Source organism: Mycteria americana, chromosome 2 (assembly GCF_035582795.1).
Source record: "Mycteria americana isolate JAX WOST 10 ecotype Jacksonville Zoo and Gardens chromosome 2, USCA_MyAme_1.0, whole genome shotgun sequence".
Taxonomy (NCBI): domain Eukaryota; kingdom Metazoa; phylum Chordata; class Aves; order Ciconiiformes; family Ciconiidae; genus Mycteria; species Mycteria americana.
This window is the reverse complement of record NC_134366.1, coordinates 49,328,387-49,343,121: the sequence shown is the minus strand read 5'-3', so window position 1 is coordinate 49,343,121 and position 14,735 is coordinate 49,328,387. Positions and strand designations below refer to the sequence as shown.

At 41.4% G+C, this 14,735-nt stretch overlaps 2 protein-coding genes across 7 annotated transcripts in view; one reads left to right on the top strand and one right to left on the bottom strand.

Moving 5' to 3' along the window:
• FYCO1 (FYVE and coiled-coil domain autophagy adaptor 1) overlaps positions 1–14,735 on the bottom strand; it is a 50,825-nt gene that overhangs the window by 14,020 nt on the left and 22,070 nt on the right. For all 6 annotated transcript variants that reach the window (XM_075493321.1, XM_075493326.1, XM_075493327.1 and 3 more), the window contains 6 exons: positions 14,082–14,174; positions 12,931–13,049; positions 10,161–10,328; positions 9,589–9,738; positions 7,893–8,098; positions 7,406–7,550 (listed from right to left, as the gene is read on the bottom strand). In XM_075493321.1, coding sequence (XP_075349436.1) covers positions 7,406–7,550; positions 7,893–8,098; positions 9,589–9,738; positions 10,161–10,328; positions 12,931–13,049; positions 14,082–14,174 — 881 coding nt within the window. The remainder of the gene's footprint in view (positions 1–7,405; positions 7,551–7,892; positions 8,099–9,588; positions 9,739–10,160; positions 10,329–12,930; positions 13,050–14,081; positions 14,175–14,735) is intronic.
• CXCR6 (C-X-C motif chemokine receptor 6) lies at positions 1,189–2,997 on the top strand. Its single transcript, XM_075495778.1, has one exon. It carries the CDS (start codon positions 1,189–1,191, stop codon positions 2,224–2,226), a length of 1,038 nt encoding a protein of 345 aa, XP_075351893.1. The 3' UTR covers positions 2,227–2,997.

Sequence of the window (14,735 nt, the reverse complement as noted above, 5' to 3'; positions counted from 1 at the left end):
TGAAAAGTAAAGTATTTTATAAACAGCCAGTAACTTTTCAAAGGGGCACGCAGTTTTATAGCACTTCTCTGGTGACTAACAGACTGCACTGGCTCTGCTTCTTGGCCCCACGGAAACTACTTTTTCAGGTAACGTTCAGTCTGCTGCATGTTATAACTCATGCAGGCGAGGCCCTTCTGCCAATCTAAATGATTCAGAGGTGAATTCTGCTAATCTTATGCTGAGTAATATTTTGTGGTAGGATTAGTCATGTAGAAACATCCTCTTTGTAGCTCAAGAGAGAGGACATTTAAGCTTAGGCTAAATCTTTGAAAACCCCATTAACCTGTCTCACAAAAGACTTTATTTACAAGGTAAACAGCTTGCAAATCTGGTCGTTTGCTGTTACTCCTATGTGCTGGCGACAGCCCTGACAGAAAACAGCGCCTTGCCTTGGAGAGCTGACACCGTGATACTGCATCAGCTCTGGAGAGGGGGTGTGATGGAGGGGGGCTGACAGAGAAGTGGTCACTCCTCTGACAGTAATACAAGTGTTTGAAACAGATCAACTAAAATCAAGTGGGGAAAAGACATTAATGAAAATCCTCCATGTTTCCAGTCAGTCACTTGAGAAAGGGGAAGGAAGAAGTACCGCCCTCTGATGATGTGACTAACATCTAAACGAGCTAAGGCTGAACCACAAGCTCTAAAGCGCTCGCTTACTGAGACTCAAACCCTACTTTTTGAGACAGGTCCAACCCAAGCCAAACGACTCTGATGCTCAGAGCCTGCAACCTGAGCCTAAAGGCTGAATTTGGCAAAATGAATTATGTTTCTCTCATGGGTTCCTCCAGAATCCCTTGATCCAAACACTAAACCACTGATGTATTTGAAAGCTTAATCCATATTCTGTTTTCGGAAGCCTCTGTAATTGTCTTGTTTATCTTTTGAGTTGCCGTCAGTATAAATCTGGTAACAGATGATGTGTTTAAATCCACCAGCTGTTGTGTTTGGATCTTGACTGTCAAGACAACCCTCTTCAGCAAATAAATATATTTGCTTTTGTCTGTCATGGATGTTTTACTACAGCTCTTATCTGTTAGCACTTAGGATTTTGTCTGTCTCCTGGATGCATTAGGATTTAATTATTTGCTGAGTAAAAAAATCTCAATGTGTCTCCTTACAGGCTACCTTTAAAAAGAAGGCAACATGGCAACTACAGATACTGCTAACTTTTATTATAACTTCTCCATCATTGATCCCAATGAAAACGGAAGTGAGAATTTTCACACATTTACAAGAGTCTTCCTGCCCTGTATGTACTCGGTTGTTTTCATCCTTGGGCTAGCAGGAAACGCGCTGGTCTTTGTCATACTAGTTTTCTATGAGAAACTGAGGACGCTGACAGATATATTTTTGCTGAACTTGGCTATAGCTGACTGGGTCTTCCTTTGGACGCTGCCATTCTGGGCATATTCTGCTGCTCAGGAGTGGACTTTTGGCACCGTGGTGTGTCGTATTATACGGGGCTTGTATACTCTGAACTTGTACACTTCAATGTTAACTCTAACGTCTACCACCTTTGACCGGCTTATTTCTATTACTTTTGCCACCAAAGCACATATGTGTCAAACCAAACGAATGACATGGGGCAAATTAATCTGTGTCTTGATCTGGGTGATGGCACTAGCATTTGCCGCACCACAGTTTATTTTTAGTGCGGTGTTTAGTATTGATAAGACAATATGTCAGGAAGAATACCCAAACCATCGCACAGAACTGGTTCTTGAAGTGATCAAAGTGACCCTTGGCTATTTTATTCCAATGCTAGCCATGATCATTTGCTACTCACTAATTATTAGAACCTTACTGCATGCCAAGAGTTTTCAAAAGAACAAATCGCTAAAAAGAATATTTTCTGTAGTTGCCATATTCATTCTTACTCAGTCACCCTATACTTTCTTGAGACTGATAAAAATCATAGACTGGAGCTTTAACTTGAACAGCAGTTTTGAATATGCAATCATCATAACAGAAGCTCTTGCTTATTTCCATGGCTGTCTTAACCCTGTTCTGTATTTCTTCATGGGGATGAAATTCAGGAGGAACTTACAGAAAATTATGAAAAACTCAAGATGCATCAAACGGCAAGTTACAGCTAAACAGTGGCAAACCACTGAAGAAGAAGGCTCTAAAACTTTTACCGCCTCAAACAATGCAGATGCAACAAGCATGTACCCGCTATAAGACTGCCTAGAAAATCTGGCAACTATTTACAGCTTTTTTTTTTTTTTTTAAATACTGAGATAGGTAGCTTGCATGAAAGAGGAAATATGATCCCATTAGTAAAGACATTGGATTGGCTTTAGGCCAACCTATCTTATCATGATACTTCAGTGTTTCCTGCTTTTCCTGGTCAGAGCTGATCCTAAAACAAAGCTGGTAACCGAGTTAACTGTGCAGAAGATCTTCAAAAAGTATAAGAAACAATGAGATAAAATTCCATTCTTCATGACATAAAGCTAACATGGACTTCAGGACTCCAGAGACATTCACTAAACCTCTGGCCTGCTGGTTTTCCATGAAAGGTGTTTGTTAACAAAAGCATTTATGAGTTTTGTTTCAAAGATATTACAGATTTTAGTTCAGCTCATTCATTTCATGAGAATTCCTGGATTAAAAACATACTCATTTCAATCTTTATGCTGGGTTTCATGTGTGGTTGGCTTTTTTTGTGGGTTTTTTGTTTTTCCATTTGGGAGAAGGTCTCCACATGCACTCCTTTAGCATTCATCTAAAATTTCTGTAATAAAGCAGCATTTTCATCTGCCTTCCAACTAATATCAGGTTCATGGTCTGAATCTCCCGTACGCATCTTTGTATCTTACTTCTGGTAACAGAGCTCATGTTGCCAGATGACTAGAATCCCTGTCAACACAAGGGATATCATACCGTACATGGGCTCTAACACTGAGCAGCGCAAACCCTCACACCCTAATTCCCACACATTCTTTGCACCATGACATCTTTCCAGTCTGTTTTTCCTGGCATCCCCTTTGCACCCTGGTTCCCTTGCCATGAAACTGTGGATTCCTTAGTTGTTCTCCTTCCTTGCTCCTGCAGTCCCTCCTTTCCACCTCTGGCCTTTTCACTTCCCAGCAAGAGGCAAAAAGGCGCGCAGCGGGTAGTGCAGACTGGGGCAGAAGTATGCAAAAGCTCTTGCAGAGAGCAGCAGAACAAGGGTGGAGACTGGAATAGGGAAAAGAAAGAAGGGATGTTGGAGAGGAGCAGAGGGAGGGCTTTATGCAGCTGTGGGCTGCCTGTGATGAAGGCAGGGTTGGGTCCAGTCCAAAGGCTGAAAGTCCTGTGAATTACAGCTTTGAAATACCAGTTGTAACCTATTTCAAACTATTCTTGCAATAACCAAGCTCACTCTGGATGTTCCTTTCCTCCCCATTAACACTCAGTCCCTCCTACCAGATCACTGCAGCTCAGTGGTACCTGACCCTTATCGGCACCATTGTGTCCATTCACCTTTTTCTCCTTAGAAAACAGCTGCTTAAGGCAATCCTTTTCTTACTACACAATGTCTCTTGTTTCTCCCATAGTGAAATGGTGCAATACCCTTAAAAACAAAACTAGGAAGGAATGTGCTGTGCTTTCACGTCTGTGTGGCAAGTAAAGCTGCTATCCCAACACACAGCTGCAAGGCAGGCTTTGCCAGGAGAGGGTGGCGAGAGGTGCTCCTGTCCTGTCCTCTCACCGGCTGGTTCTGTGCAGGGCAGCGAATGCTTCAGACCACATGCAGTTCCCCCTTTTGGTGTTGCTGGCACCCTGCCCGGCCATGTGAGTTGTAATTAGGTCAGGAAAGAGTGTTATGAGTCATTAAGAAAAAAGGAATCCAAACCAAAGCAACCACAGTGCAGACAGGCTGAGATGTCCTTTCTACCAGAAGCAATACCAAGGTATGAATAAACAAAACTCTTTGTTTCTGTACCTGGGTAGTGGCAATTTTTTTTTTATTATTTTTTTTTTTTTTACACTTCTGCCATCTATGATCTTGATTCTGCTGCTGCAATATTTATTGCAGGCATGTAATTTCTACACTATGTTAAAATGGAAACACAGTGCACTGGTTTACCCTGGGGACTTTGACCCAGTGCTATACAATATCCTGACCTTTGTTTTAGAACACAATCTGCAAATGCGAATGCTTTAGAAATAGAAGAGTTTAAAAATACCACACTTCAAAAGAGAACCGATGAGCCTTGAAGTAGCAGGATGTACCACAATTGCACAACTTATCTCAGCTTCTCACATTACAATTTCAATCAGGTTGCTCCAAACTCACATAACAGACCTGAAAGCATAAAAGCGACTGCTGCCAAGATGAGTTTTATTTGGTTCTCAACTGACCTGTACCAATAAAGGCAGTCTCTCAAAATTTGCTGTTATGAAGTAATGCTGTTGTAATCATTTCATGTCACTTCAAGGAAAGAACTACAGGGCAGGGTTAAGTGAAGAGAACAAGTCAAAAATAGAGTAACAGTACAGCAGACACCAAAAGGGGGACAAATAGAAAAGAAAATGTCCTCTAAGATAATTCACTGCTTTGAGCACCAATTCGCATTTCCAGTCCAGCAAGGACTCACACCCAGAATAAGGTAAGGGCACTGTGAAAATCTCAGCCAGACACTGAGCCAGAATAAGGCTGCAAGAAACTATGTCAACAGAGCATGTCTATTGCAGATCTTCTCTCTGTCTATTTGAACCACCCAGCCTCCCTTCTCTTCCCTCTCTTGGTTGCTTTTCTCCCTCCCTTTTAGAGCTGTACCAATTAGTTCAAATCTCTGGCAAAAACCAAATAGCTTGGACTATTTTCAGCAGAATCCCAATAAAGAACTCTGGCCTGAAAACTTACTTATTTGTATGCATTCCTCAGACATGCATCTAGCAAGCACAATCCTGGATCCTTTGTGTCTTCCCTAGGCACAATATCAAAGCAAATTCTACCCCATATATTCAATTTCATGCAAAGAGAACATTATTAGGATGCCAGTGGATTATTATTTATACTTCAAGACTACCTGAAGTCTCCACACAGAAATCAGGCCACATTTAGCTGGACACTTTCCAAAAAAAGATCAAAGGTCTATATGAAGTCAAGGTGGTTTGCCAGTCCAGTATGGCCAAGAAATCTGCAGCAGTGAAACGAGTAGCTCAGAAGTCTCTGAACTGTAGATCCTTGCAAGGTGGGAGAAAACACACTGGGAAATTTTCAGTACATCTGCTATGGGCTGCTGTCAAAGACAGGACAGAGGGTTAGTGGAACCTATACACTCAGTATAGTGGCTCTGGCATGTCTACCCTCAAACACCCATGGTATCAAATGCTGCATTATCGGCTCATGTGCTAAGCTACACTCAGGCTTTGGGTACACATATACTCCTCACCACAGAAACAAGTGAGAAAACTTCTGTGCTGTCATAATCAACACTGCGCTTTGCTTTTTTCCTTCAACATGTACCACAGGTGCCACACCATCATCTGACTCACATATCAGTTTCTGCATCTGTCTCATAACACAAAACCACAAAATCAACATGAGATGCTCAAATCATCCAGAGTGTAAGAAGGCCATTCTCCTCTCCACTGTTCAGGCTAGTGAGACCTTTCAAACATTACAAGTGTCATGGGGAAGGGCAGGTGTGGTCTGTGTTCTCTGCAAAGTATGCCTCAAGCTGAAAGTAAGACCATAGTAGGACTCTCCCCCCTGCTCATAAAACTGATGAACCAAGAGAAACAGAGGATAAAACACTATTTCCTGGCTTTCCTGCCTATAATCTGTGAACAAGGGCAGGTGGACAGCCTTTAAAAGTTTACATGGTGCAAGTAGGATGTTCCATGGCCGCCCTTCAAGGATAGTATTCCACCATTAGTGGCAATCCTTCCTTCCAGCTTGAATACTTTGTGGGACAAGATGCCCAATCCCAAATGGAAAAAAATGGTGACACACACTTATTTCTTTTCTCCTGGTTGTATTCTCCAGAGCTAACTCACCTGTGATATTCCCTCTGCAGCCAGCATGAATTCAAAGTAGTAGTACATTACACTTTTTTTTTTCTTCAAACAAACAAACAAAAAATCCCCCACTTCAAATTGTCCCTTTGCAAAACAAAGGCAATACTAACTTCACAAGAGTATTGTGAAACTCAGTTTGTTCATGTCTGCCTAATGCATGATAAACATGAATATACTGTCAGTGTCAACAGTATACAAAATGGGCAGAGTACATAGGACTTATTTACCAAGAAACAAAAATGGAGAATTTTGAATTATTTTTTTTTTTTTTTTTTCAAATAAACAAGTCTGTACAGTCTGCCTTCTACCCAAATTGCAAGTCACTTCGTTTATGCTGGAAACGGGTCTGCTGACGGCAAGAAAGTCTAGGTCTGCTTTCTCAGCAGCAGGCTGGTTACTCTGTGCCTATTTTCATTTTAGCATTTAGATTTACCATGCTTATTTTTCTGCTCAGAAGCAAAACGAATACAGAATTTAGGTGAAATTGCTCTTTTTTTTCCTTCTCAAATATATAAAAGTTTTGGAAAGATAATATATTTTACAGAATTTTTGGAAAATATTTGAAAATACTTGAATAATAGTAAAACAATACTTTGTATAAAAAAGGATATACATTATCCATGTTTATACAAAGACTATAATACTACAACATAGTTTGCAAACCAAGTACTCAGATATTCAGACAGCCTTAGATCCTCTTCATTGCTAATTTATGTAGAAATAGATGTAAAAAAATGACTGAATCTGCATTCACTCTCATTTTCTTAAGAAAAAAAAGAACAAACTTGTGCCAGACTTAGCTATGCAATTCCTGTTCTTTTTCTTTTCTGTAACCTGTTATCTTTAAAGCAGTAAGGAATCTTACAGACACAGACCAGTTTTTTCACATGCAGTTCAATGAAGCCTGTCATAAAAAGAGCACATCTTTCTTTATCTTTTCCCCACCTCCTTGTTCTCTTGATATTAAGTAATGGTGAGTCTGACAGAGAGTATCGCTTAGCTCCTATTATAAGTTAAGTGTGAATGACCAGTGATCCAGTGTGGCCTGCAAGCTGATTTTAATGGTGACAGCTGGCCTGATGATAGCACAGAACTGGGACTACTCTTCTGTGCTGTGGTGAACCAGGTGGAGGGAGAGGATGGAGCTGTTTGGATTTACTAGATTAGATGCTGGCTGTGAAAATAGGCCAAAATTATTTTGTGTTGGTCTACTGAACATGTGGCTGGGAACAGAAGTGTCTCCTCTTTATGCAGAGGTTGGCTATTCCCACTGAATGGAAAAAAAAAACAAAACTCCAAACAAAACCTGAGAGAGTCCCCTCTCCATGAAGCAGTGTTTACTCACATATCTGTTGCGCTTTGATCCAGAGATTCTCCCTCCATCTGACTTTCATTGTGGAGAGAGTCTGATTCCTGTACTTGGCACAGCTCCTCATCAGTGATTATATCAAATGCTGCATCATCTGGTGGTTTAGAGGCTTCACTTGCAACTGTGCCATAAAAGGACATGAAAAGAAACAGAAACAATATTAGCTGGTTGTCTGGAAACCAAACAAGCAAAACCCTTAAGGGTGAAGACTGGGCCATTCCTCTACCTGTACAGAAGCATTAGGTAACTACTAGAACCAACTGAAAACCTCAGGCTGACTGACACTCATTTAATATACATGCAAATTTCTGCCAATACCAATCAAATTCAAAGACGGGACCAGTCCCACACTGAAAACACTCCATGAACATGCAGGTCCTTGGAGTAGGAGGTGACCATGTGGTTTCTTGAAGAGTGTCTAAGAACTACTTATTTCTCCACAGCATTCGAACAATACACTAACCAAAAGCCCTCTCGGATGGTGACACAGGCGATTCCAGTGAAGCTGGTGATCCTTCCTGGTTGACACTGGATCCAGAGTCATCTGTACTGTCCACAATGACTCTAGGCTTATTAAAGCAAGCTCTGCAGCAACGCTCCTTTTTTCCACCAGGCTTTGTCACCATGTAGTTGTTGCAGCAGTAGTAGCAGAAAATGCGACCACACATTCTAGAAATGATTCAAAACCAAAGGTGTTAGAATAGTAACACCTACAGGTGGAATATATCTACGTGACAGAGTTTGGGGCTTTGTCATAATGGTCTTGTTCTCTGCAAAAGCCCAAACGCTACATCCATGGCAGAACTCACAATACAGACTCTGCCACTTTCTGAGGTGAAGCAAGTTTTCTTGATAAACACAGGACAGAAATTCACATTCACACTTTGCTGCCTTAATAAATAGGGAAAACAGAAAAAACCCACAAAAATACTAAAAAAAAGTAAATATACATTTAAATATAAAGACATAAAACGATTAAATACCCACAAATATGCAATACAAATAAATAATATATATATTAAGTACATACAAAGGAAATGTACTTAGTATTACACACAACAAAACTCATACTCAGTTAGAGCAATACTCTATTTGATTGTAAGGACTGTAAGAACACATCTATATGTCTCTACTTAGTAATCACCCCTCTCCCCTTCAGACAAGGAAGAAGAAACAATATTGGGCACATACATGTACATTCATCCTTCCTGCCCTCTCCACTCTGCAGTCTCTCAGTAGTAAACCTGTCGACCGCTTTTTAATGAACAAGTTAAGATTTTTATGAAGAAAAGCACCCAGCAGGGATGACTGTTATTCGTGAAGTCTTAGTGTTTTTGTTTTTCATAATCATTTAAATCATTAGTAGGTGAAAACACGAGCAGGTTTCACAGATTTTAGTAGAAATTAGTCATTTGGAAGTTGTTACCGGAAATTACTTCGCTATTCATTAATCCCCATCAAATGTTCCCTACATTCATATGCAACTGAAACAGTCCCAGTACTACACACCTTGCATGATGAATCAGGTCATGAGGATAAAGAACAGTAAAGAGCCAAAACAAACATATCACTAAGACCCTGAAATGTATCCACTTAAATATATTTGAATAAATCTAGATCAGGTAACTAATAACTCCAAGCAGGCTAACTGAATAGGAAATAATTTAATACTGACTTTTTTTTTAAAGATTACTCTGCAATCAGTAATTATCTCTGAACATACCTACTGTAAGTAACCGAATTTATAACTGCACAGCATGTTGGATTTGTTCTGGAATATTTCTATCACAATAGCAAAACCATCTTAATGAATATTGTTTACAGCATGCACAGAGCAATGCATAATAAATATATTAAAAAACCCATCCTTCAAATAAATACACTATGTAGGGTGTGATTTTCTTTCTTTCCAGAAATGAGAAACTGACAGACTCCCCAAGTCAGAGTTGCATCCAGATCTTTGCCTTGATACCTGTCAAGGGACCTTTCCATTAATGTCTCTTATCTCCTTGTGAGCTCATGTGTTCTTTCAGCCTCTACAATGTCCTGTACCAATGATTTTGACCAATGAACTATGAACATTAAGAAGTATTTCATCCATGTAAACAATCATACTGAATTTTGCTTTTGAACAGCATAACAGAGTTCAACAAACTGACCTGCAGTGGTGTCGGCGCACCATCCATGAGAACTCTCTCTGGCAGTCCAGACAATGATTAACCTCTGTGTCCCCCTGCCACCTTTGCTCTGCACTAAGCTTCTGCTGGAACTCCAGAGCATCTGATTTCTGCCACAAAGCATCCTTATCTCTGCAGAGACACAGTTAAAAGAAAGGAAAACACATAGAAATTATCAGTGCTGGTTTACTGTTAATCAACCTCAATTTGAATGCTGGTGAAAGCTTCACAGTAAAAATTGCTTTGCTGTAACTTCTAAGGAGCTTTCAGAAATAAAGAAACCTAGCAAAGCTCTTGGGAAGGGGGGAAGAAAAATACAAGCCATGCAGAGAACTACGTATTTTTTGCAAAACAGACAGCACATTAAAGAGGAGATAATATTGGGTGTTATATTTTTGACTGCATTATGGAAATGCAAAATTTCAACTGCTGATGAACTTGGCCATTATCTGTATCTTCAATTCAGGAATACAAGACTGAACCACCTAGGCAGTATCCCTTAACATCCTAAGCTAGGATTTTAATTTCTGCTTGCTGTTTATTTTGATGCAAACCTGATAAGTTCTATCAAACGTTCTTCAAGGAACTGTTTTGTTCTTGTCAGGTCATCCAGTTCAGCAAATAACTTCTGGTCGCTGCTATCTTTGTCTGCTGCCACCTTGCTGAGCTTCTCACTGTAATCCAGGACCTTCTCTTTTGCTTCATCAGCTTCTTTTTGGGTCCTGATCAAATACAAAGGCAATTAAGAATCGTTCTTGGCTCATGTGCATTCAAGTCTTCCCCATGGAAGAAAGGGGTCCTCCACCCTGAAAAACAGGTAGTTTCAGTGAAACTGTTCTCAGTGTGCATCTTTTTTATAGCTAGCCAGAATCTCTCCAGTTTTCTGCATCACTGAAAGTGCACCCAGATCTGTTATCTGGTGAACACAGTCAGCAATCAGCAACTTCTTGGATGCCCTGCTTATAGTGAAACTTATGATGGCTACCACACTGGGAATAAAATTAGTGTCCTTGGAAGCTAAGATCATCAGCAGCTGCAAACTGAGCTAAATGGGGAAGGTCCTATAGCCGCAGGTTGCCCAGCATTTGCAGGTTGTACACAAAAGGGCCATTTAAGACACACTCCTCCATAGCCTTCCTGTTCACAAAAGGGAAGCAAATCAGTTTCTCACTATATTCTTCTAACACAGACGCAATTCAGAAACTAAAGGTTACAACAACTCAGTTCACTGCACAGTCAGTAGAAAGAAACGTCCCCAGGAAGCTTCCAAGAACGTAAGTCTTGGCTTGACAATATGGTAATTTCAGTACTGTGAGTCCTAGCAATGGATCAAAAATGCTACAGCAACACGACACGAAGGGCTGAACTTGTCTGAACTCACTCAGCCAATTCAGCTGAATTCACAGAATCACAGAATCATATAGGTTGGAAAAGACCTTTAAGATCATCGAGTCCAACCATAAACCTAACACTGCCAAAAACCACCACTACACCATGTCTCTAAGTACCTCATCCAAACATCCTTTAAATACCTCCAGGGATGGCGACTCAACCACTTCCCTGGGCAGTCTGTTCCAATGCTTGATAACCCTCTCGGTGAAGAAAAATTTCCTAATATCCAGTCTAAACCTCCCCTGGCGCAACTTGAGGCCATTTCCTCTTGTCCTATCACTTGTTACCTGGGAGAAGAGACCGACCCCCACCTCTCTACAACCTCCTTTCAGGTAGTTGTAGAGAGCGATGAGGTCTCCCCTCAGCCTCCTTTTCTCCAGGCTAAACAGTCCCAGCTCCCTCAGCCGCTCCTCATAAGACTTCTGCTCCAGACCCTTCACCAGCTTCGTTGCCCTTCTCTGTACACGCTCCAGTACCTCAATATCCCTCTTGTAATGGGGGGCCCAAAACTGAACACAGCATTCGAGGTGCGGCCTCACCAGTGCCGAGTACAGGGGCACAATCACTTCCCTAGTCCTGCTGGCCACGCTATTTTTGATACAAGCCAGGATGCCATTGGCCTTCTTGGCCGCCTGGGCACACTGCTGGCTCATATTCAGGCGGCTGTCAACCAACACCCCCAGGTCCTTCTCTGCCAGGCAGCTTTCCAGCCACTCTTCCCCAAGCCTGTAGCGTTGCATGGGGTTGCTGTGGCCCAAGTGCAGGACCTTGCACTTGGCCTTGTTAAACCTCATACAATTCACCCCAGCCCATCGATCCAGCCTGTCCAGGTCCCTCTGCAGAGCCTGCCTACCCTCCAGCAGATCAACACTCCCACACAACTTGGTGTCGTCTGCAAACTTACTGAGAGTACACTCGATCCCTTCGTCCAGATCATTGATAAAGATGTTAAACAGAACTGGCCCCAACACCGAGCCCTGGGGAACACCGCTTGTGACCGGCCGCCAACCGGAGTAAACTCCATTCACCACCACTCTTTGGGCCCGGCCGTCCAGCCAGTTCTTTACCCAGCGAAGAGTACACCCGTCCAAGCCATGAGCAGCCAGTTTCTCCAGAAGAATGCTGTGGGAAACCGTGTCGAAGGCTTTACTGAAGTCTAGATAGACAACATCCACAGCCTTTCCCTCATCCACTAGGCAGGTCACCTTGTCATAGAAAGAGATCAGGTTGGTCAAGCAGGACCTGCCTTTCCAAAATTCAAATATTTTGGTGAGTTAGATTTTGTACTGACAACATAGATCAAGCACAGATCAAGAATCATCAGTCTTCCCACAAAGACAGATGACATCAGCACAAAAATGTAAAAGTACATAGGCTTTGGTTAACTCATTAGACTCTGTGTGAGCCCATGCCTCATGAAGATCTATTTCAGACTGCCAAATAATCCGCACCACACAGGCCCACATTACAGACCCTGGAAACATAGTCCACGTTAGATACTTAAAACTGACAAGAAACCTGACAAAGACATGCAGGATGTGGTCCCATTCAAATAATTCTTACTGATTCCTTGAAACTTCATGGAAAGGAGAGAAAAAACAAACTGACAGCACAAATTTTCTATTCCTTACGAAAAAAAAAGAGCCAGTATTGGTGTTTTAATTTTGTGACTAACCTATAAGGTAAAAGAGGTTATAAAATGTCTTTCAGTTTCATAAAGGATGAAAGTGTGCTGTGTGCTGTGTAATTTACATATTTCTCATCTGAAGTGTCAATCTGATAGTCCCCGTCAGTGCCCATGCACTATTTGCCCTATATAAACCCCGTGGCATATGCTACTTCATAAACCACAGCAATCTTCAATATGCTTTGGTTATTGGCCCCCTGCTTGGCTTACAATTAACAGCTTGTGTAAAGAGCCCAAACTCCCACCTTTCCAAGAGTTCTCTCAGAGACGTCACCTCCTCTTCCTTCTGCAGCCGAGCAGATTCTGATTCAGACAGCTGCTCTCTTGCTTCATCCAGCTTTCTAGACAAACTCGTGTTTGCAGCCTAGTGAAATAAATTACTGTATTTCCTTACATATAAAAAAAAACACTTTACCAAGCATTGGACAATTACCAAGACACCTAAACAATGCTTTAAAAGAATCAGTTAAAGCCAAACTACCAATTAAGATATTATTGTATAAGCAGACACTAATTAGTTGTGTACTAATGATTGATTACTTCTGTCACACTGAATAAGGGATAGACTCTAAAGACAGACAGTATTGAGCCTGTAATTATTATTAGTCCATGTCAGTTGAGCTTTGCCTCCTTATCAAGGAAAATCTCTCAAAGATAATGGCAAAAGAATACACCCTAAAAGTTTTTTCATCACCTAAAAGTTTCAAAAGAAAAAAAAATGAAAAATGAGGAAAACGTTGTTTATTAAAGCTATATGGAACATGAAGGACAATAGAAACAAAAACTTCTTTCACAGCTAGCCTCTCCAGAGAAGTCTGCCAAACTCGGAGTCTGCAGGGAACATACCAAACTGCATCTAAAGGTATACGTACTTCTGCTAGCAAGCAGGGCCTGGTTCAATAACCTTAACTTTCTTCTTTCTGGATTCCTTACACCTCAGTATGACCCTCCAAACTCAACTGTTTGATAAATGCATTGCAAAAATCCTATTTTTTTCTGGACGGGTTATTTCTCAGCCAGATTAATCACCTGATTCAGTGCCCTTTGCAGCATGCAAAGAGTTGGATCCACGTGCACGTCTGTGTGCAGTGGGCATGCAGGGCCTAAAACAGACACTTTTTAAACCTGCACCCCCATTAAGAAGTGTATACATAACCAGGTCTTATATAAAACCTGACTAGCTTTCAAAGCAGGACAAATCCTAAGTGCCGTTGTGCTTTTCATAATCTCTGTTTCAGTGGCTAACTTTCAGCTGCCGAGTATTTTGTCTGCAGCACCTGTATTTATTCAAGGACATTCTCGGACTCACAGCCAGTCATGAGAAATGCTGCCTGCCTTCTCAATTACACTGCCTGCTGACACAAACACTGGTCTTTTAATCAGATCAAGCACCTACTTGTAACTCCGTAATCTCTTCCTCTGCAGCATGCTGTTGTCGCTTCTGTTCCTCAAGTTGCTCTCTTACTCTCCCACACTCTTCACTGACAGCCTAGCAGAGAGATTGAGCCAGGAGTTAGCATTCCTCTGGCAGCCACCCCTTCATCTACAAAATTCCCAATTGTGAATCATGAGTGCTCTTACTGCTATGTATGGGATAAATGCAGCACCACTGTCAGGCTCATGAAAGACAGCTAAAGAGACACCCAACTCATGGATTCCAGGAAACTCCCCTCTGTGATGGCAGACTAGCTGTGTTTTATTGTTACTTCCTATGGGCTATTACAGTTCTCAACAAAAAGAAGGCCCAACTTGCAAAATGCTTTGGCTCAAAAGAGTGAGATAGCCCAAATAATATTGAGGTTTAAAGAAGCCTTTATGAAAATGAATCATAAACGAATGTATGCTGTTTTCTCAAACTCGTGGGATTTCTGGATACCAGAAGTGGCATAAGCCTCTGATCAACTGCCAGTCTTAGACGTTATCTCAGAATGGCAGAACAAACACAATAAAATCTTCAGCCTTTAGGTATGCTGTTTCACATATACAGGGCTGACTCATGTTTTTCTGGAAGCAAAACTGTGATCTTCTCAGCTGCTACCTTGAGCAGTTG